The 24,725-nt window shown below is 41.7% G+C and overlaps 1 protein-coding gene across 1 annotated transcript in view; it reads right to left on the bottom strand.

Annotated features, from left to right (window-relative positions):
• Nucleotides 1–1,541: 1,541 nt before the first annotated feature.
• The window catches only part of zgc:171482 (zinc finger protein), a 51,005-nt gene continuing 27,821 nt past the window's right edge, over nucleotides 1,542–24,725 (bottom strand). Inside the window, exons 5-7 of the mRNA XM_056394867.1 lie at nucleotides 23,637–23,894; nucleotides 15,909–16,005; nucleotides 1,542–4,301 (exon numbers count right to left, since the gene is read on the bottom strand). Of these exons, the coding sequence (XP_056250842.1) occupies nucleotides 4,280–4,301; nucleotides 15,909–16,005; nucleotides 23,637–23,894 (377 nt within the window). The 3' untranslated portion in view covers nucleotides 1,542–4,279. The remainder of the gene's footprint in view (nucleotides 4,302–15,908; nucleotides 16,006–23,636; nucleotides 23,895–24,725) is intronic.

Here is a 24,725-nt window from a genome sequence, read left to right as displayed (position 1 = left end):
GAGGGATGTGTGCGTTTCTGTGATGGTGGCTCTTAACCTCTCTCTTTCCTCATCTAGCAGAAACGCCAATGTTACTATGGAAACCTACTATAGAAACTGTGAGAACTAAGCTTTGAAGCTAATTGCTTGATTAGCCCAAACTGTGTATGTACTTTTTTTTTATTTATTTTTTTATTTATAACATTTTCATCTGCTTTTTTCAATTCAACACAAAGTCACATCCAAGGTTCACAGAACAACAAACACAGTTCATATCACACTTATGTTCTTCGCTTTTCATGCTCCTGCTTTTTATGTATGAATTAGTGATGAGTTGTCACCATGGTGAAAGACTGTATTGTGTGTGTGTGTGTGTGTGTGTGTGTGTGTGTGTGTGTGTGTGTGTGTGTGTGTGTGTGTGTGTGTGTGTGTGTGTGTGTGGGGCACTCCAGTGTTATGACACAAGGACATCTCCCACTAAGTCTAGGAGTTGTGAACCTGTAGGTTGGTGATAGTGGTCCTGCAGCAACAGACAGGTGTACTGTACATTAGGGCATTAACGACACTATCAGCCGGTATATTGGTGCTGGTGTGTGAGAAAATGTTACTTAAATTCCAAATATACGTTCCCCTCGGGAAACTTGTTGTTTCTACTTCTCCTAACCTGTGAAAATTGAGGTTTTACTTGTTTTCCCCAAGATTGTGATGCACTCATATGATTGATTATTGCAAAGCAAATGTATGATGTGATCGATGAATCATGGTCACCTGCTGAGCTGATTCAGACAGATCTCGATGTGTCTCGTCTCATAATCAATTTAGATATGAGCTGTTGGTATAAACAATTGCCCCACTCATTAAATACGGTACACATCTTTGTGTGAATTACTGTCTCTGCTTATTTTCCTTGAAGCATCAATAAACTTCAAAGTTAAATTTCTTCTGACATCAGTGATACATTATGGGTAAACTTTTATCAAAAATGTCTATGTAAAAATAATAAATATCATTATAAAAAAGATCAATCACTATCACATTTATTTTGAAAGTCAAATTTCAAAATAAACAATATTTCTATGGCTATTGATCTAGACTTTTATAGGGTGATAAGTAGTTCTGTGCCACCAAAGAGTCAGATTCGACAGCATGAAATTGTCCACATTTTGTACTTTTGGTCCCCGCTCATTAACTCGCCTGCCCACTTCTAAACTAAAAATATTTATGCATACCACTTGATTTCTATATCTGATGTTCCCCATTTCTGATCTCTTGTTGATATTGTGTATAAAACTACACTAATACCTTTGGCTGAGTTGCTTTATCATAGTTTGTCTCATAGAAAATTCAAGAAAAAAAGGTTTATGAAAGGAAATACGTGATGGAGACCTTAAGTGTAAAAGGAGAGTAATTAACAAGATTAATAGTTTAAATATTATAGTGTGGGTGATACTGCAGAGCTGGAGGTTGTGCATGTGCGGTAACAGCTGTTCGCTGCCAGTAAAAGCAAATTTCACACATCCACACGGCAACGCAAACAGACCAAAAAAAGAAAAACACAGGTCTGGATTTTGCAAGAGAAAATAGATATAGTTGTCATCTTCATTGTATTCATAAGGTGTGTTTACAAATGTGCTCACAGTACACAGCTTACAGCGAGTCTCCCACTGCCAGTGCAGTTGACAGCTTCACATACACAGACACCCACCCACAAGCATCGTATCACAGAATTCCTACCCATAGATACATCTCTGTCAAATATTATGTAACATCTGCTAAAATATGTGACTCATGGCACAGTCATCCTCTGCACAGAATGTGATATCGACACACACAGACACCGCTTCTATTGTGAATACACCAGTGCTGGAGAGAGTCAGTGTAAATAATCATCAAAACAGTCAGGATGCACATCGCAAAATGCCAAATGACTTGTTGTTTTTGTGTTTTTCTTATGGCATTACTGACAACGGGGGGGGGGGGTTGGTAATTTTAGATGTCATTTTAAATTCCAACAGTCTGTTGTCCCGCGTTGCTGTTTTGGTTGTTTTATGAATCCACTGGCAACAGTCACATGTCAGATGTTTCTCTGGGGAGACGGTGTTTGTGATGGTCGTGGTTGTCCTCATGAAAACAGCTGTTATCAAAATCCCTCTTGGTGTGAGCACGATCACTCACTGTCTAACTTCATGCTGGATTTTGGTCCTTCATCACTGACTCCACGGTTCAGGATGACTTAATTTTCACTGATGCTTATCCATTGAAAACATGACCCACCAAAAGACAGTTTATTCTCATTTCAGTGGCAGCATACTTTTATTTTTCTGTAATAATATCCATAAGAAGTACATTTCCCTTATCGCCTGTTGCTCAGTGCAGATAAACACTATGAATACAAAACTCTTGTACTTCTTAAAACACAAACTTCGCCTGCAGCTACTTCTTATTTACACAAACCACTTTTTTTTTGCTTTGTTAAACTATTTCACTTCAAAACCACATTGTTATGGTTGTTAATACTACGTTGTGATTGCATAAAAACCATTACTCATCCATATGTCTGCAGAAGAAAAACAATTTCTAATCAGGTCATTCATAGTTCACTCTCTTCACCGTGAAATGAACAGAGCACAAAATAAAACCATTTTAAATGTGTTTACAGAGGAAAAAAAAAAACCCCAGTTTGAACCAACAAGAACTGACAGCGGATAGCTTAGCATTGAGCGCTGTGTTTCTCAGTCCTTTCCCCAGCTCATAGAAAAATGCTGCTTTGGGCCGATCTCGGTGACAGCACAGGACACTGGAGCAGGTCTCCTCTTTGCTCATCTTATGGTGCTACAAACCATTTGTTGAAACTCACTTTACAGACACTCTGAGGACACTACAGATGGAGGGGTGTTAAACAGCGGTGACTGTTTGAATTTCTACATATTAAAAGGTTTTCCTTTTTTGATGAATAAATTAGGTGTTGCAAAGAGTCCTGTTCAGTACTAAAAAAAATGTGTGACCTCTTTGTTCAGATGCAAGCATGTGCAGTAATGCATTACGAAGCTATCACTAGAAAGCAGCGCTATTGCCAAAACGCGCAAGCAATAGGTTTCAAAAAGGCAAGTGAATGCATCGTTTTACATTTTGCATGCATTGAATTACATCCCAGTTGTATTGTACATCGGCTGCTACATGGATTTTGAGTGACATTTTTTCTCTGGCCATTGCAACAACAGAAAAATTTAAAAAAACAAAAATATTATCTACATGTCGCCCATCTCAACAGAGAAGAGAAGTTTTGTCACCTCTGGACTACATCTGACATCAGTATTCAGTGCTGGGGGAATGTTTTCAACAGTATATGAGTCACAAAGTTGCACAGACCATCACCTCAGAGCTGGAGTTTAAAAGTCTTTGTGCTGCTTCTCTCCACTGCCCTCTGTACTGTAACCCTGCCACATCTCCAGGTTTATGATTATTTGGAACATGAAAAAAGATGGATTTTCAAAATGACACATCCACCATCTGAAAAAAAAGTGACACTACGTTTATAGACAACACAAGATTTAAAACTGAAAATACCTTGTTTTTTAAAGTTATGGAAATCATGCAATCTGTAATGGCTGAGGTCATTGTGGGTTATCTTGTCCTTGGATTTTAAAAGTGTGGGCCTGAGTAGGTCTCAAGTGGTCTGAGAGAGAGCCATGCATGAGCCACCATCAGTGTCGCTGTATATGAAATGCATGTAGAAGCAGAAGACTGTGCTCAGACCTGGATCACTGTCAGAGCACTTGGGGGACGGCTAGTTACAGAGTTATTATTACTGCTGCGCTATGACTATCATTGTAATGGTTATTACCTCTCTGGGCAACGTACCGACATCAGTTCAATTTTAGGATTGTGGTTCACACAGGAATTATATGGCAATATGCAGCCGCAGTTCTTCTGACGGCTGTTGGTGTCGAGAACTCATATCAAACACTTGGGTGCTGAATAAATCTCAGAGATATATTTTTAGATCAAAGATAGAAATAAACACACTCACAATGACCCACACATGCATACTGCAGATGCAGGCATGGATGCCCATGACACCCATATATACACACACGCACGCACGCACGCACGCACGCATGCACGCACGCACACACACACACACGTAGACGCACACACACACACACACACTGAAGTTACTCTGCACTACTTTCTCATACTCTTCGGTGTCTGACACAAGTCCACTTTGCTGGAGTTGCTTTTTTCCAATAATCTCTCGTCTTCATCTCTTCTTCTTTCCAGAGTGGCCTGTCTCGGTGGCTTACTGCTGGTGTTGCTTCAGGCTGAAAACAAAACACAGGGAAATTTGTTAGTCTTGTTTTGTGCCTGACACTGGCAGATCTGACAAGACAGGGCTCTTTAACCACAGGGAACATCAAGCCCACTAGGGAGAAAGATATTCACTTTCTGCCATGCTCTGTCCCCGGTAAGTAATCCTCATTTACATGTAAATCCATGTCTCATGCCATTCTTAATAATGAGTAAAATAAACAAAGTCTTCATTGGTAATGTAACAAGACAAATGTGCAGAGATGTAACACTGTGACCCTACATTGCTTTTATTTCCTCTAACGCACTGAAAAGACTTGCATTTTACTGGGAATAGCAGCTCCACCGTATGTGAAGCATTAACCAATAATCCTGTTTCACAATCTTCTCATAATTGCAGCCATCTATTATGCCTTCTATCTGGCTGTCCCCCAAATTAAAACAAAAGGAGAAAGATAGGAGCATAAACCCTGGTGTTTAAGGTGCGATAATTACTGTGGCTCTGGCCTTTATCTTGCGCTGCTGATTGTTTGCCATGATGACAGGTGCTGTGGCTGCACTCTGTAGCTTTATCGCCATGAAGCAAAAGCAACTCCAGAGGCAAACACACTACATTTAATTAAAATAAAGAGATAAGTTTGAATGGAGCTCATGCTAAGCAACACCCACCTAACTATTTAAGCATTTGTAGTAAGATTTATATGGACATTAAGTTTAAAAGACTAAATCTCTTGAGTAATTCTGCAGCTGATCTTTGCAGCGTATAACTGCAAAATAAATAAAATATCATATTAGCATTCAGAGTTGGTCTCAGTTATTCAATTGCCTGAATATCACAGCAGAAATTTCTACAAGAATGCACTAAGTAATATAATACCTCTTTCATCTCTGCTGCTTTTTTGCATAATTGTTCCTCTTGTCAGTTTGAGGTGCTTTTTAACTTTGTTTGATGATGCGGTTTTGAAATGTTTATGCCTCAGAATGAGCCTGGCCCTGTCTGCTTTTACCTCAGTTTACAGTAGTGGGTCTCAGACTTTCTCTGGCATGCCCCGCTTCAGAAGCTGAAAAAAGTTCATGCCACCCATTTTTATCAACTATTAATAATGAGAGGGGAAGCAACCAATAAAAAAGGATCCGTGGTGAATTTTACTGGACTAAAGGTCAGTGCGACAGAATTGGCAAAGTCTGGTTTATTTTCTCCCTATAAATCATGTTTGTTCAACTTAGTTTCACTCCAAACCCCCCCCCTGCAGTGGCTCTCTGCCTTCCCGCCCACCAGTTCGAGAACCACTGGTTAAGAGAGACAGACAAAATCAGACTCGCATAAAGTTTGTCTCCATACGTGCCCATCAGTCTCAGTCTGAAATGAAAACACATCCCCCAAACAGCACATCAAATTCCAGCGTGTTCGTTACTGTCCTTGTTAAAATTCCACTCCTCGATTGTGTCCTAATTGGAGCGTTGCCCCACACACACACACACACACACACAAACACATGTGCACGCACGCACATTCACACTCTTCCAAAGCTGAGACGGAGTGCGAGAAAGAGGGAGGGATGCACAGGCACCATAGCTGTCAGCACCTATCCCGGTAATGGCTGTTAAAACAATGGCCTCTACACCCTGTCTGCTCTGTCAGGACTCATCCAGCACTTTGGATTCTCTGAGGAGTGTGTGTGTGTGTGTGTGTGTGTGTGTGTGTGTGGTGGTGGGGGGGGTGTAGTATTAGTATTAGTATTAATATTCTCTGGGAGGGGACAGGTAGCAGCAAGGACGGTGGGAAGAGCAACAAGAAGAGAGGGGCAGTAAGAAAGCGGTGTAGGGCAGAAAGAGGGGTCAAAAATAGAGCAAGTCCATTGTGAGGGGTAAGTGTATAAATGTGTACAGTGTAATACATACTGTTGGTGCAGTATGTGTTCCCATGTACACTGAACAAACGCTTTCACACAGAAGTAAGGCTGCAGCTAAATTATTTTGAGTGTCAATTATTTTTTTGATTAATTTTTCCAGTGGTTTACATCATTTTCCTCTTGTGACCTTTAAAATTAAGCTTCATGACCCTTCATGAGACATTACGACCAGCAGTCCAGACCCCAATGATATTTATTATACAATAACATGCACGATCAGTTGTGCAGCTCAGAAACGTACAGTGAACGCCCAGCTTTCGGGTCTCCGACCACTAGATTGACAATCACTTGTTTAGACCAGAGCGTCAAAAGTGTAAAATGTTGATGATGTTCTAGAGCCCGAGGGGATGTTGTTTAGACCAGCAGTCAAACTATTCAATTTACCATGACACCAAACAGGGAAATGCAGCAAATATTCTAATTTGAGAAGCTTTTGTTTGACAAATCTCTTGGTAGATTTAATAGATAGTCGAAATTACTGCTGAGTAATTTTCTGTCTGTTGACTAATCAATTAACTGATTAATTATTGCTGAATGATGCAGAAGCAGAGGGGAGCTTTCATAATGTTAGAAGAGGAGAGTTGTTGCCTTTTCATTCAGCTGTTTGGGCTGTTTCTATGACAGCAACATGGTACAAAGAATCATGGGAGCATCCGCTATCCAATATACTACTGCTTTTCCCATACTAAATTTGTATGTGGGGGAATTTTCTCTTTTCCACTTTATGAATGACTGACTCAGGGTGAGAGGTCAGTGTGAGGCCTTAGGTCGCTGTGCCACAGCTACTGCACTAAATCTTACAAGCCTTGAGAGGCTCAGGCGGCTCCTCCAGACGCAGCCGTGGTTTTCTGCTGATACTACTGGTGCCAGGGTTGATAACAGCAGACCTTGGATGGTCAGTAACAAGTGGCTGGTTTTTCTAAGAATCAGCACCTGGCCATGTAGAGTCATGTCTTCTTGTTTATGGGTAACGAACCAATAGTGAATTCACACATCCCTCCTCTCCGTCTTCTTTTAGATATTTGACCAATTATGGAGTGTAAGCCATCTACAGTAATCTCTCTGCGTGTATAAAGATGATCCTCAGGGGTTCCTCCTTCAGAATCGGGGTGACATCATGCACAGAAACCTGTACTGACAATTCCTCCGTTCTCCTTGATCAAGCATCAATAAACATCCTGGACTCCAGAGCTCTTTCTTCACCACCGATGATAAGAATTTTTCCCTAACATTGTATATTAACACACATACTCAACAATGCACATGTATCTACATACACACTATTATTAGTGTGTGCGTTGTACAGTGAACAGTTTGGATGCAGCCGGTCTTTGAAGTAGGAGGTACAAGATGATGAGTAGTCGGATGATGGCAGGAAAGGTGACAGAGGAAAGTGGAAAGCGGGAAAGTAGTGGGTGAGGCAGGGGGTGGGGTAAAAAAAAAAAAAAAAAAAAGGTCATGGTCTGTTAGGGAAGGTGATTGTTAATACAGTAATCCAATAATGTGTCTCAAGGCCACACAAGTGGGATGTGAGATGTACTGTTTGAGGATGAGATTGTGTGTGTGTGTGTGAGAGAGAGAGAGAGGCAGAGAAAGTGCATGTACCTCTGTGTCTGAGGGAAGTGTTAAGGTCACCTTGGCACCCTGTGTGTGTGTGTGTGTGTGTGTGTCAGGTAAACATAGTCCTGCAGTTGCTAAAGCAGCTGAGCTATGAGTCATGATTCAGGCGTGACCCCTCCCCCCCCGTCCTCACCTTATTAACATCACAGACAGCAATGCTCAGGGCTGTGTGTGTGTGTGTGTGTGTGTGTGTGTGTGTGTGTGTGTGTGTGTGTGTGTGTGTGTGCGTGCGTGCGTGCGTGCGTGCGTGCGTGCGTGCGTGCGTGCGTGCGTGCGTGCGTGCGTGCGTGTGTGCGTAAAAGCTGTGTTTGTGTGATTTTTAGGCAGAAGGTGTGAGGGAAGACAAGTGCCTTCGGGGGAAATGAGGGCAGCCTAAGGCATGAGTCTGGATATGTGTGTGTGTGTGTTTGTGTGACAGAGGAGGCATGTGTGAGGACAGCTAACCAGCGACAGTCCCGAATTAACCTTTCACCTTGCCTCAAGCAGGGAGAGACAGACTCAGACTCAGACCATGACACAAACACACACACACATGAACATGCAGCAGGCCTGCTCAATTAGTGAGTCGATAGTTCAACCATTTGCATTCAGAGTTACTTTACACTAAGCACTGTAATCCCTCACACTCGTTGCCGCCCTCTCTCTCTCTCTCTTTCTTTCTCGCTCTGTCGTCCTCCTCTCTGTGCTTCCACTGCTTAAATGTGCATTAGTTTGTTTTGTAGTTTGTGTGTATGTGTCCTCTGTGATACTGATGCTGAATAATTACCAGGGTGAGTAGGCTAAATGGATTGTCCCCGACCTCACCATCATACCCTTGGGGCCTGCGTTAACATCAGCATCAACATCACACACACACACACACACTGGTACACAAGCACACACTATGCGCGTAAACACACATAAAGGCAGGCCAGAGGTCGGACTTGTATAATGAAAAAGCACCCAGAAAGCAAAGGCCATACAATCCAAGTGAGCGATGTGAACATGAATAATATTATACGGGTAGTTAAAGCCATGCAGTGTCATTGGTCAGAGATACAACCGTGCTGACAGTTCCCATCAAGTTAACTGCACTGGTTGCTTTGTTTTCTGTTTTGGACTCCAAGGATCTAATTAGTGCTCTTTCTTGTTTAATTCTGTTTTTTTTTGTTTTTTTTTCTTAATTTCAATGCATGTAAACTTGGACAAAACCTTTTCAGGCAGCATACATTTGCTGATAATTGTTGCATAAAAGCCATCATGGCCTTGAGGATATTCTGTACTGTGACTATGAATGCTTTAAGAGCACATTTTCTGGTTCAGACCACTGGATATTAACAATAGGAACAATAGGAACAAAAATTATCACATTGAAAGGCCTGTCTCTTATTACATTTTGAATCATATACTCGACAAATAAACCTATAAAATGATGGTAATCATCAAATAACCTTTTCATACCTAAGCCATGTCCATGTGATAGAAGTAGCCCCTCTTTTAGGTACCAGCTCAGGTTGGAGCTTGGCTGGACAGAGTCCTTCTGTTTGTAATGACCTTGTTCTGCGCCATGTTTGTTTGTGTTGCCTTCATACAAAGTGTTCAATTTAATTTACTTCCGTTGCTGCACAGAAGCTTTAACTTGTAAACCCATCACTTGGTGAACTTAACTTGTTGTTTTATCTTGTTTAACCGCTTACCTTCCTGCCATTGAACCACTGGACTTGAACGACTTACAAATCAATAAGAACTGTAGAAATGTTCTAGTTTCGACTGGTAGTGTATATACAAACAAATAGATAAAAACATCTTAACTAGGGCTGAGAAATGAACAGAAAAAGTATCAAAACCAATATTTAGAAACTCGCACTGACTTAATCTTGCCTGTGTCAGTTTGTTCGGTTAATATCCAGCGCATTGGTGCGTGAACGGTCCCCATAAAACATACTCTGTCCAGGGTTAGCGTCTGCCCTGTCCAACTAACATAAGTCTGCATTGACTTAAAGCAAAGCGGGTGACATGACCAAACAGTGACCAAAGCTAACACCACTAATTTGTTAAATCACTTGAACACAATCACATTGCCACACATGAAGAGTGCATGGATAAAAAAAAAAAAAAAGAGACCGAAAAGCACAAAAGTAATCGTTCACTACTTGCAATCGAAGTTTGAAATAATCGTGATATTGATTTCAAGTCATATCGCCCAGCACTAATCTTAACCCATAGGAGACTGAGCATAACAGTACTGCAGCACAACAACACATAATGCATAAGTTGTTATTGTATTGTAGCGTTGCTGACTTCCATGGAAACAAAATTATAAATGAATACATTAATAAGATAAAAAATGTAAACATTACTGAATAACAGAAACTTTTCACTAAGTGCTTACTGCATCCACCTGTATATTTTAATTGTATTGTACATAAAACTTTGACACCTCCAGCTTCTATACTATTATTGATAATAGTATATAATATGATAGAGATGTCTTTTAGGTTACCTCTTATATATATGCACACACACACACACACACACACACACACACACACACACACATACACATATATGAGAGCAGGCATAAAGTCACCAATAAGAACAGATCATCACAAAACTTTTCACACAGCTGAACGGCTGGAAAAAACAATTCAGCTCCTGTCTGCTGACAACCTTATATTCATTCTTTAATTTTCATTTTTATTTTAAATTAGCCATTCGTTTTTAAGAGAACTTGAGCCAGGAACCAACATGGGGATTTAATGTTCATCTATCTGATCCAGTTCTTTCTGCTGGCCACTTGTGCTCCTGTCTGCTGGCCAGCTTAATTGCCACGCACTGTAAACTGTGAAAATGTTCTGCCTAGTTTATCTAGTTATATCTCTGCTGTTATCATCCTGTACAGGTCCAATTACAGCAGCCAGTCTGTAGCGACCGTGTGGAGTCTGCAGCATTTCAAATGACCTGCAGCTGACTGTGTATGAAGCAGTTGCACGGTATAGATAAGGAAAGCTGGCAGATAGATCCATCCAGCTGTTTAACGAACAGAGAAATCTGTTGTTGTTTTATGATGACACAGTGCTAATGCCAAACATCTCTCACACACACACACACACACACACACACACACACACACACACACACACAAAAGTACACACAAATAAATGTAGACACACACACACAGTTTTCATGGATGTTTCTTCGGTGAGAGCTAATCCCCTGCCGCTGTCAGCCGTGTTTTCGTCTTCTTCAGGAAAGCTCCTTACACAAGCCAAAGCTCATCCTGAGTGTGAAAGAACACACACGACACACAAGTATACATATGAACACACACACACGCCCAAAGTTAGGACGGAAGATCTCTCGTCACTTCGGGGAAGTCGTGTCCACCCTGTAAATAACCCGGAGATATGAACGGCACAATCTCCATAGCCTCTTTCCCATAAGTACTCTCTCACATTTCTTCGTTTACACACATACACACAGCTATACACAAATGCAAAACGTGCTTGTGCAGCATAGCACTCTATAATCAGACTTGTTCTTAAAGGAAACAGAATTAGTAAAAACATTTGTACTCATGCCATGTGCTGCAAAAATACACCAACACTAATGCGCGAACACACAGCCCTTATTCAAGGGCCCTTATGTCCTCTTCTTTCTAAACTTGCAATGCCTTAGAGGTTGTCTACTCCCGTATTTGTGCTGCAGCCAGAGTGTGTGTGTGCATGAGTGAATTTAATCTCCCATGTCAGCAGAAAAGTGACACTTTGCACAATGTGCTGCACAATATAGTGTGACAGAGTAGTATGTGGGCATGATATGATAGCAACCAACGCCTGTGTTACAAAGGATAAAACGTAATGCACATTGATGTAGGAGTGTGTAGGGTATGAAGTGAAATGGTTTCTAACACACACTCATGTACACGTACTGCGTTTCACCTGAGTGACTAGGTGAAAGCAGAGGAAGTGAGGTCAATGAGGTGGAACCTTTGGTGTTGTTCTATGTTTCCCAGAGGATCGATACAGCAGTGGAACAGAGCTGGCGAGGCTTATTTCCAGTACCGGTGTTGACTCTTGTGCACTTAAAAGAAGTCAGCGTGCATCCGGGATAAGTCTGCAAGTGCTCAGGGCTGTCGCACTGTAAAATCTCTTATGCTTTGAGGGCTCTCTCATGGACTTTTTTTACACTTAATGCACACAGTCTGTAAGTCTGCAATCCTGCAGACACTGCTTCAGGGTATTACACACAGTCCGTGGCACTGGAGCATTAAAATACAGAATAGCTTAAGTTACAGATATAATTTTTGTCAAACAAATTATATCTGGAAGTTTAATTGGTCAAACAAAATTACAATTCTGCTATTAAATTGCATATGAACATATAAATTTATATAACTACATTTGAAATACAAGTCTCACATAATTAGCCACAGTAATGCTTCCGCCCCAGATATCACAAAGTGTTGCCTCATTCCCCATAAAGTGTCATTAGTCTGGGTTTATATTTTTAAAAAGTCAATGAATTTATCATGGGTAAAAATTTGATTTTACAAATCAATAATTCTAACATCTGAATAAAAAGTGGATTTTGGAATGATAAAAAAATTACCATTTGCAATGCATTGCTTGCATGTCGTATTTATTCAGATGTGCACATCAGAGGAAGACCTTGTTTATTATAAACTACACTTGACATAAAATCTCTGTGTAAACAAGTTCACACTGATTTGTTGTCCATTGAAAAAAATCGGGGTGAATATCTGCGAGCAATGAACTTTAAACTGTGAGCTCTTGAGAAAACATCAGTATCTAGAGCTCAATGTGGACACTGAACTCTGGCTGTGAAGTTCTTTACCAACTTGACTACTGTCTCACAAACCTGCTTTTCTATAAACTATTAATTTAATAATCTATATTTTATCCAAAGATTCATTATTAGGTTCCTTACCATACCTAAACCTCTCAGAAAAACGTTATTATTCCTTTAAGATGTCACCAAACACTCATTGTGCCACAAAATGTCATGTATTATATCCTCTCCTCCTGTTGGCATCCCTGTGAACAATCCTGAGTTAATTCCACTACTGTGAAATAAGACTTCTCCACCAAACCTCTTCCACTTCCGACCACTGCCAGTGAGCCTGAGTGATAAGATGGATGAGGGAATTTCCCCCATTCTATCCAGTGACCTATCAGTACCACCCCTGTAAATCTGCCTTGTACCTCCTCAATCTGTCTCTCACCGCCACCTCTCTCACCTCTATTCGTCGATGCCCTGTCGATCCATCCTCTCCATCCTAAGCAGCAAAGCCCTGTGGCTATGAGCAACGCTGTGTTCACTTCAATGCCCACTCCAAATCTGCTCTTTAACTCTCTGGCTCCACCTCAGGACAATGTAAGGAGACTTTCTCTCTTACTTTTCTCTGCTCTTTGCACCTTTCTGTCTCCAATACATACTGCTTCTGTCTGTATTACTACATTTCTCAATGCCCGCCTGTCTCTCCTCATCAATTTTATCTCAGTCTTTTTTCATCTCTTTGCCCTTTTTATTTCTTTGGCCTCTGTCTTAAACCCGATGTGTTTTTCTGTCTCTCTGCATCTCTCTTCCCATCTGTCTCCGTGTGTCGGTGGTGCATACGGCACTTTCTCTCTTGTGTGCATCAGTCCTGCACACTCTCTCTTTTTCTCTCATAAACATCACTGTTTCAGTGTGTCTGCGCTCTTTTCTGCTTTGTGAGGGTAAAGACGAGTTATGAGCCGACATTTTTTTCCATGATTTACAGCTTCTGTGGAGAAATATTTTACACCTCAACACAGTGCGAGTGAGTGAATTCCACTGCTGTATTAGCAAAGAACTATATTAAGTGTTCAGTATATCTGAGTGGCACATCATAGTTGATGGACATTGCAAATTTCCCTCCTACTTAACGTCTCTTTCCAAATTCTGTATATTAATGCAGTTACCTATGGTCATCCCCAAACCTTTTCATGATTTCTGCTGAGAACGTTCAATCACACACCTGCCAAATGTCTTTCTCTGCTAAAAAAAAAAAAAATAGAAAAAAATAAAAACTTCACATCAGCATCAAGTAACCTTTCATTTCTGTTGTACTGATGTAAGCCGCTATCTCCTGCACCTCAGCAAATCACAGTGAAGCTCTCTGAATGGAAAGATGGCTCTCTCACTCGCTCACTGGGTAAAAGAAAGATAAGTTTGACTGTTGGGTTTTGGGTTTAATGTTCCCCTTTTAATGCCTCACGATGTGCTGTTTTCAGTCCAACCACAGTGTTACCTCTGTACATCATCTCTAGCTTTAGTTTCATTCATTTGCACAAATCTTGTTTCAGTTCCTTGATGTGTCAAGAATTGTGTGTATTGTGTTCTGCATGTCAGTCATGTTAGTCTATTAGTGGATCAAGTCAGGGTACGGGTCAATCTATCACCAGGTTTTCGTATTATTTTATAAACAATAAGTCTCGAAACTCACTATACAAGTGATTTTTTTGTTATGATGGATACATACTGTGAAGTCAATGTAGCATACATGATGATTCCCATCATAAATAATACAGATCTCTTGCTCCTCACAGCGACCAGTGGATGTAACCATTTGGTATTTGCCCTTGGCTAAAAGAAAATCTATCCTATTTACTTTCTGTCTATCTCCTCGTCCTTCACTCTCTGCATTTCTCATTCTTGTTTTTTTCACTACACCCACCACTCTCTAAGAGTTAACTTGTTGGCAGAAGTTTGGCGTGTGCAGCCCAGACAAGTTATGCTCTAGGGTGGATAAATACAGTTATTTCAGCTGAAGAGCCCCAAATCCACCAAGACAAAAACGGAAAGAAAACAAAAAACAGCGGCAACAACAAATTTATATCCTCAAGCACCATTTTATCTGACAAATACTCCACTCATAATGCACTTAATTTCCACTACATCATGTTATATACAAAAAGACGCAAACATGTACATACACACACACACACACACACACGCACACGGATACACACCACTTCACTGCCTATAACCATGCCCACAGCTATCCCATTGTAAATGCATGAAATGTAACTGTTCTATCACATGCTCTCTTCCTTCTGGTGGAAATAATTTCCCTCACATTGGCTGTGATTTCATTCTCTATAGTAAGTAATGACAATGACCAAACCTCATTGTATGATCGTCATACTCTAGAATAAATAACCCTGTTTCCATTATGCTGCCCCACTCTACCCCACATCTCTTTCCATGGCTTATTGTATATGTGCATCTTAAATAAGTATATCAGTCTACAGATATCTCAAATTTTAAAGCCCCTACACATCCCACGCATTTTAATACAATGCATTAAGTATTAAATGGAACTGTCAGTCCCTCAGCCTTTTCCCTGTATCATTAGCTGACACACAACACAGTATAAATGGTTAGGCTTCAATCTTCTTGTCTCAGAAAAAAAAAACAATGTTGGATGTAGCTGGATCAGCTTAATGACAAACCGTTCCAAGCATACCTTGTCTGTTTAGCCCAGGACAGTCACTTGAATTCTTACTCCACCTGTTCGTGCAGGTGACTGCAGGACAGATTTTTGCCGTCGTAGCTTTGTTTTCATGTAAATGCACACTGGCAGCCAAATGACATCGGCAACTTCCACGTACTGTGACATCATATCCATCATCTTAATCATGCAGGACTAGGAGAAGAGTGTGTTTCAGTTCAAAAGTGTTTACATGTGTTTTCAATGGCCACACTTAACATCATAGCTTCATTCTGGCCACATGACACCAGTCTCAGTGCAATGAATTGTTCCAATGGCAATGAGGCACACACTTTCAGACAGTCTTTCCTTAAGTGTAGTCATGGTGTTGCACTCTGTAATCACGATTAATTCTTAAAGTAGTTGTGTGAATGCTGAAAGAGGTGACCCTGAGAGAGAAGTTCAGATCCCGCCCACTTTCACACCTCTGCACACCTGGCCAATCGCTGCATAAATTGGGCGTGACTGTTGGATTGTCTGTTTTGGAAAGTTGAAACCTGTCTGCCTGTCTGTCTTAGGATTTGATTGAGTGTCCGTCCGTCCATCCATCCATCCAAAGTTGTTGTACTCACTTGTTCTGGTGCTTGGAGCCCTGGAGATGTGCATGGTACTGCTCAATGGAGTTGAGGACCACACTGCAGACACTGCAGGAGTAACTACTGCGCAGCCCTGGAGAGAGACAGACACACAACCACACAGGTACAGCGGTTACTGGGAGGGCATTCTCTAAAAGTATGGTTCATAAAAACCCTTGAAAGCTGTCATCATCATCATCATCATCATCATCACCATCATCACCATCATCAGCAGCCGCAGCGGCACTGAGGCCAACACGAGCAACAATAAAAATCTGAACTGACACCAAATAACTGTCTAATTTTAAACTCTGCAGTGCAGGCTAATTTTCCTAATTAGAGTGCATCTGCAAAAAGATTTGATTAGACTAATCATTAGCAGAAAGCCAGTAACATTTTTAGATCCTTAGCTCACTGCCTTCCTCTTTGTAGTGTGTGCGAAGGTGCCTTTTTGAAAGCTGAATTTCAATAAGGTGAGAAGAATTAGGACACTAGGAGTAAGAAAAGAACAGTGTAGTACTGTGTATGGCTGTGCGTGTGTGCATGCATATTTGTATTGTATTGGCGAATGTGTGCTTGAGATGGTGCGGCTCAGACACAGATGTGAACTAATTAGAGGGTTTGCAGGTGGTAGAGATGAACACCCAAAAATAGATGGATGAGGATGGAGATAGTGACAGAGTGGGGTGAAGAGCGATGGGAGGGGGTGGGGGGGATTATGTGGGGTGGGGGGGTGGGGATAGACAGAACAATCGAAAGAGGAAATATCTGGAGGAAACTAAGATGTTTAAAAAGATGAAGGAGAGGAGACGGAGCTATGGTAAGGATAATGAGTTGACACACCGTAGGATGTGATGCAAAGTGCATGCTGGGTTTAATGACCAAGGGAGAAAACATGACGTGTATCTAAGCCCGAAAATATCTGCTTTACGCGTTGCGATTTTAAAATCGTCTTTCTTTCACAACGGCAGGGGAAGGAAATACTGCGTGTGTCGATGAGGGGAAGGCAATCAACAACATGACATCATTTGCTGTGTATTCTCTCTCACAGACACAATGAAGAGCTATATTTGTTTTCTCACATTTTGCACACTGCAAAGTTGTCACTGCAGAACTTTACTCAGATCAGCGATGAACAACTTTGCCACTGTATGACAAAGCAGTCAAACATTAATCACCAGTCCACGCTCCCTCTCTTTTGTCTGTGTTCTTTCTTTTTTATTTTCAGATTTTTGAAGATGAATGTGTGTAGTTTTCCGGAGGTGTTTGTTGTGACTGAAATCAGGTGTGCTCTCTCGTGTGTGGGTGCCCTTTTCTCAGCTGTCATTACTGTCCTTGAGATTTATGAGTTGTCTGTATATTCCATCACCTTTTGACCTTCTGTGGCGGTAATTGGTGAAGTATGTTGGGAGATGAAGTTGTAATATTGTTAGGAGTGGTGGGAGGTCATTTAGACTGGGATGGAGCTGCATAATGTGGCATATCTGCTCCCTGTTGTCAGACAGAGAGGCTCTGTCTGTTTCCAGGGGTGATTAAAGACAAACAGTCATTTACAACAAACCCACGACTGAATTAGTTGCCTGGAGTAAGCGCTGTCTTTGCTTAAATGTTTATATTTGGCACCTGTTAGGAGCTAATAAATAATTCTGCATGTGTGAAAGGGAAAAAAACACGATAGTACATCCCCTTCTGCCAAAATGTCATTACTTCTGTCCACTCTTAATGAAAAGGCTATTAATTGGAGAAGAGATAATTTGGAAAAGAAAGGAATGATAAGTCTCTCTCATTCTCTTTCCCTTTCTCTTCCCCGTAATTCTATACTGCCGCAAGGATTACACAAAGAGGTCTATTCTTGTATATGCGATTAAGTGTGTTTTATGTGCATGCGTGTATGTGCGCGCACACAAAGGCAGCTTTCCCTGCTTTTAGCCTGATTGATGTCACCTCCCCGCTGCCTGGCCGAGTAGCACTGATGTACAATATGCTGCAGTTTGTGTCTGTGCCAGACTGTGGGTGTGTGCCAGTCTTTTGAACACACACACACACACACACACACACACACACACACACGAACATACACACACACACATGGCCACATGCACATACAATGTGTTTTGGTTAAAAAAGCAGTTCTGGCATTAGCCCACGCTGTGCCCTAATCCATGTTAATTACATGCAGGGAAAGTGTGTGTGTGTGTGTGTGTGTGTGCGCGTGCGCAACACGAGTGACAGCACGCAGGGCAGGGCTGTGAATGTGGGTTTTTTGTGAGCATGAGCAGTATTTGTGAGGGTGTTCTAAGCCTTGTTAATTACACAAGAAGATATGCCAGGGAGAGAGAAAAGAGGGGGTGAGATGAGCTGAGGCAGTGGGTGTGGAGCTGTTTGTGTCTGTCGTTTAATGTATAGAGCCTCCCAGCATTGCTGGCACCCCTGGTAGGGAGACTCCTAAATGCTTGTCAAAAAAGTAATGAGCTACATTCTGTGCACAGAAAATTGAGAAAATTATGTTCTTTTGAAGAGCCTTGTTGCAAAGAAATTTAACATCTTCCTCCAGTTTCAGAGCCTGATATATTTTAACCGAAGCTCAGGCAACATTAATGATCCATTTGGAGCATGATGTTCATGGCTCCTTCCATTAGGACACTCTGCCAAGCTCTAACTGCAGATTCTTTTATTTATTATTTATGAGTCTCTTGTGGGTTTTCAGGTAGTGCCCAGCACTGACGATTGTAAAATCTAGTGTTGGTTAAATAGTGGGATGTTTTTTAGAGGCAGAGGGAGGAAATGAGCCTTAAACACACTGTACAACCACAGCTGAACATCAAGTTACATATGGATAATTTCAAGGTGGACTGCTCCGTTCTCCGCTGCCTTCCTATGGGCCTGACTGCAACTGAGAATCTTACTGTAAAGTACTCATCTGTAATTGTATTCACTGTGGAGGCAGCATAATAGTTTACGGAGCTCTTACTACCGCAGAGCCTTTGTGCTGTGGTACACCATTAGTTTACCATGCGCTTTGCAAGATTAAAAAGGAACTGGATCCAAAAAGAACCCCATTGAGATGCAATCAAAACCAACAGTCTGCAGCAAAGTCCTGACAGTACGTCTCACAGGAATATATCACGAATACCATTGCAGTGAGGGGCTGAGCATCGAGTGAGAGTCAGATTGAATCCAAGTGGAATTTTACCAAGCAACAAACTTTGGAGGACTTATAGAGAGACTAATTAGTTTTGTAGTGAATGTTAAAGTAATTGGAAAGACCATCTGTTTTAGACAAAAAAACAAAAACCAAAATCATACACAGGGAACAAACTCTCTCTGAACTATTGCTTTTAAATAAAGTGACCAGATTATTTTACATTTTCAGGTCGGCACTACAGTTTATCACCTTGTGTTATTTGTCCTCTGTCTCATCTCAACCCATGAATAATTCTTAAAGGTAGTTTATAATATGTGTTGATATTCAGGTATAGCAGTGCCAATATGAGTTTTTGGACTGATAACAAAACATTTTGTTAAAACTTCTCAATACCTTTCTTTGAGTAATATAAACAGGCTTTAACCCTTTTTTTTTTGCCACTTTGGGGCAGTGGAAACAAGCTGTAAACACAACATAAACATATTATCACCTCACCTTGATAAGGGGAACATGTTAGCAAGCAGTTGGTTATGTAGCAGACATAATGCTATTATGTTTCTCATGATTTGAGAAGTCCAATATTCACTGTATTTTAGCTCTGTGTTTGGTCTCCACCAGCTCCCCAGGGAAATTACCTAGCTCTTGCCGCTAAATGCTCCACTGTGTTAACCAGCTAGTTGCTAACTTTTTCTGCCATTTGGTGGTGAGCAAATAGTCTACAATGGTTTTTACAGTGGTGAGAGTGAAGAGAACCTAAAGTTACAGGCCGTTAAACCAAAACAATTAGCTAAAGGGCGCTAAAATGGTCTGAGAAGACCTGCAGCGAAGGGTGTATGTTCTTCGCTAAGAATCTCGTCTTTCACATTACATATAGCCATTTGAACCATTGTGCACTTAAAGACATTGATTAGTGCAGCTTTAAACATGACCTCTGTCTACAGTGAGGGAAATTTTGTGACTTAAATCAAGGAATATCGGATTAAAGAATAAGTAGACAAGCCTAAGAATTAGAAGCTAATTCTCAATTCTTGACACTTTCCGGTACTTGATGCTACAGACACATTTCGAACGGCAGACTTGTTCACATGTGGGTATTACGTATTTGGATATACAGAGTCTACAGTATGTCTTGTTTATGTGTGAATGTATATCAGCCTGCTTGTGTCACAGTGAGTGCTGTCTCGTGGGAGAGGAGGTCAGCTCTGTCTCCAACTCAGGCACAGTAATCAATTACACACAATTTTCTCTTCTGTGGTACTTCACCTTCTCTTGGGTCCCCTCTCTCTCTTTCTCTCTCTCTATTTCTCTCTCTCTCTCTCTCTCTCTCTCTCTCTCTCTCTTGCACACACACACACACACACACACACATATGCACTCCAAATCCTAGACACTTATCTCACTGCTTCTAATTCTCTACTGAGTCTCCGGAGAGAAGAGACAATGCGTCGGCGCTGTCTTGAGGGGTTTCTACCCCTGTCGTGATTTATGTGAAGACGCAGCTGAGTCAGCCGGGCTCCATCCCGCGCCAGTAGCCACCCCCACTGCAACTCCCTCGTCCACCTCTGTAATCCATCTCCGGGGGTTTTGTCTGGCACCTAGCCATGGAAAATAACGACATTCTCCCCGGTGCCCTGTCTCCACAATTACACCAGAAAAATCCAAGAGTAAGAAACGGTGTCGATATTAATGTCATGGGGATTTTGTGATATGTTTTGGTTGTGAGAGTGTGAAAGGGAGGGGCAGAGGATAGAGAGAAAGATGAGGAGAAAATATGCAAGTACAAGTAAAGGTCAGTATCATCAATAGTATACAACCAGACAATACAGCGAAGCAGACTTTGCAGCCATAGTTTAGAGAGAGGGGAAACACTGGTGTGTAAATAATTCACCTGTGTCTTGTGGGGAGATAATAAGGATGACAGATGAGATGTGACGAGAGATCTGAGCCCTTAGTGGTGTGTATACACACACACACACACACACACACACACACACACACACACACACACACACACACATTTACACACAACACAACCCCAGCAACAACAAACAAAGACACAAGACAGAGTACTGTATCACAGCAGGAGAAGGGTTGGAAAAGATAAAAAAGACTGTAAGGAGAAAATAGTTCCACAAAGGACGACAAAAGGACAGAGATGAATCTGCACTTGGCTGAGACAGAATTCCTCATCCCACCCCCCCCACCCCCTCACTTTGCTCAGCTGCCGCCTCGCGTTCGACCCTCCCTCTGAGATTACACCCGGCACACCTGTGACTTCACACCTGAAGTGGTGATAAAAGCCAATCAGATATGAGAATCTTGCACCAGTGGAAAAGTGTCTAACTGAAGAACAAACGATCACTGACAACAGAGCTGTGCTGTGATGAATAAAGTGTTTCAGACTAAAGGCACTGGAACAAACACTTGATTGATGGCACATAAGATAGATCACACCAGCAGGGAGCTCACTTAGAAATCTTAGACCAGTTCATTGCCCTTGAAAAGAAGACAGTGAATAGATTTTGCTGTAGAGCGTTACTCTTCACTGGGTACAAATATCTTTGTTTAAACAAAGGAAAAAACTGACTTTTATATATGTCTGCTATACATTTACAATTCTCAGCTTGTTCTGTAGTCACATGCTCAGATTTGGAGTCAAATTCACCTAAAAAATAGCTGAGGTTGTGGGATCTGGGTCACAGTGTGTGGATGGAGGACGATATCTAACATGACACCGCTTAAAGCCTCTGAGCCAGTGTAGGCGGTAAACATGACTCATGCTTTTAATATGATTGGCTTCTTGAGATAATGGTTTGTGTCATGGCACCTGGAGCACACAGCGAACGGCACGGCTTCAGCTCACGGAGGATTTGCGTGTGTGTGTGTGTGTGTGTGTGGTACAAGTACGTCCAACTCGTATGTGCGGTAGAGGTGTTGTGTGGCTTGTGTGTTATGTGTGCATGTTGGGCTGCATGCTGTGTACTTTAGGATAATAGATGTTAGGCGATATCACTCATAGGAACAAGAAAAGGAAAAGCATGGTGCCAAATACTATTAATAGGTTGGTTAGAATATCCTTCTGGCGGAAATGTGTGTGTGTACGTGAAAATCAGTGTCACTCTTACTGCTACACGTGTGTGAGCAGAATTAAAAGGGGGAGTGAAAGATAATCGAATAAAGCTTCTGCTATGGTAACTGTAATTTGATATACAATAACGAAAAATTTCAGTTCAGTCCTTTTGGTTCCTAATTGACTCTTTCAAGTGTCAGACTTGCGTTTCAACCTTCAGCAAAAATATCGATGTGTAATACCTTAGTTTTCTGTCTGAGCTTCTGAACTGTGTATTGTAGTTTCTCCTAAGTACGGTATACGCGCCATGCCAGCAGAGGTCCTCTGACAGTTTTACACATCTCGATGCTAGCACTAACAAGTGTGAAAGCCCTGCTGAAATGTGAGGAGACTGTGACCCCAGATGAATCTCATGGAAAGGTTAGACTGTGGCAAACAGATGATGAAATGGATGTGTCAAAATTTCACATCAGGGAGACACAAATATTTGCTCAGGATGATGGATGAGCTAACTCTTTCATCTTATTGGCATAGAGTCCAACCCTTAAGATTATTTACCCAGTAAACACCTTTCAAAGATTACTCTAGTGATTTAGTATGGCATTCTATTAAATTGAGGCTGATTTATAAAAAAAAATTGGTCAGAGTTGATTCATCAGAGACCCTGTGTCACTAGTGTGGGTCAAGCTCCAGAAACACTTGCTCCTACAATTACAATAATGCAACCTGACAGCATCTTTATGTTAGACCCACATTAGCTGGTAATCGCCCATGTCTTTCAAACTACACGCCCAGTTTGTAAGGTAGGCTTTCTAATAAAAAAAAAAAAATCTGTGGCTCCCGAGCCCAAGACAGGATATCTGGATGATGTCACTTGAGTAATTTTCTCAGACTTGGCAAAGCTCCTGCAGAGCCACAAATTATATTATACAACTGTTTTCACAGGCTGACTTCACAGACTTTGACATATAAAAGTGGTGGAGAGCCTCTTTAATTCAGTAAAATTTATATATTATGACGGCCTTCCTACAAGACTATAAAACTTTACTAACTCTTTATAAATTTAAAGGTAACTATAAGAAAGAATTTCAACTAACTGTGGGACATTAAGTCTTTACTGTATATATTAACAATGGAATAGTGGAGGGTGTGAATCTCTGGATTGAGTTGGTGGAAACATTCAGCATTAAGGACACAGGAGAAATGTAGTCGGTCATATAGAACCCATGTTTTTGACCAAATGTATGGTGGATGTGATAAGCCCATCTTTTACAGTAAGTGGTTGATGGTGCTAATTTTATCTGTGGATAACTGGGGTGGCTCACCTCAGTATAATATCCGTGTCATGTACACCACATTAAAAGGCATATGAACATTTCACAAGTCCACGCTCACTGCCGCTGATCTCCAATGTGATCTCCCCCTTATCGTTTTTCCGCGCACAAAGTCATTACACCCCTCCTGCCCTTCACTTGTCACTTGTGTCGGGCTCGGGGGCCAAGAGGCTGACCTGTGCTCTCCGTGGCATCCAGACTGCCTGCTAGCTGCTCCAGGAGGCGTGCCCTGGCTGCGTTCCTGCGGTGTTTCTTGCCCTCGTAGTGTTGCTGGGCCATCAGCGGGTTGTTGAACCAGGCGCCGCACAGGCAACAGTACTTCCCGGCCTCTCTTCCGCCGTTTCCGCCGACCACCGCCATGGGCCAAGGCAGGGCGGGGGGAGGAGGGGGGCACGCAGTGGGGTCTGTGGGCAGTGGGGTCGAAGGGGAGGAATCTGGGGGGGGGGGGCAGGAGTGAGGATGATGGATTGCAGAAGGAGAAATGGAGGATAAAAGGAAGAGAGAAAGGGAGCACATTAACATGAATTCAAATGCAAATGACGCTCTAATGTGAAAATGACATGAAATCAGATTTACATGATAATGCCATGAATTCATATTTGCACAGATGCGCATACGCTCCCTCTCTTTCACAGACGGACAGACATGGAATTTCAAATACATGCTTTCACACACACTCACACATGCACATCTGAAAGCTCTAGGTTTAGATTGTACTGATTGAGACGACGAGTGAAGAGCAATAGATTACTGGAGGCCACTTCAGAATCAGAATCATCTGAAAAATGTTATTGATCCCCACAGGGAAAGTGTTTTGTTACAACTGCACAACACGCAGTTTGAAAAGAGGAAGGAAGCATGTAAAAAAAGTAAAAACTTCTACAAAATAGTAACAATAAAAACACAGTAAGTGAATAGAGAAACATATATAAAGAGGGGGGGGCAACAACCAAGATGGCATGTGGGAATGTAGTATGGACAGCCTCCCGGCTAACGGTTCCATGTCTGGGCGGTAGAAGTGTTTCCTCCTGTCTCTCTACACTACACTCACAGAAGTTCCTCCGAGTCCTCACTTGGCCCGCTAGCTCGTCCTTCTTATTGTCCAGCGATCTCATATTGCCCATGACGATAGAAGGGAGATGAGCTCTTCTCCATCAGTCTGTTGTCTGGGCACAGCTCTCTTCCTTCATCGCTTTGCCCTCCTCTGCATCCTGTGTGTGTCCTCCTCTTGATTTCTAAGGGGGTGTCCCTTGTTCTGGTCTCCA

This window comes from Seriola aureovittata, chromosome 14 (assembly GCF_021018895.1).
Source record: "Seriola aureovittata isolate HTS-2021-v1 ecotype China chromosome 14, ASM2101889v1, whole genome shotgun sequence".
Classification (NCBI taxonomy): domain Eukaryota; kingdom Metazoa; phylum Chordata; class Actinopteri; order Carangiformes; family Carangidae; genus Seriola; species Seriola aureovittata.
This window is presented reverse-complemented; position numbering and strand designations above follow the sequence as displayed.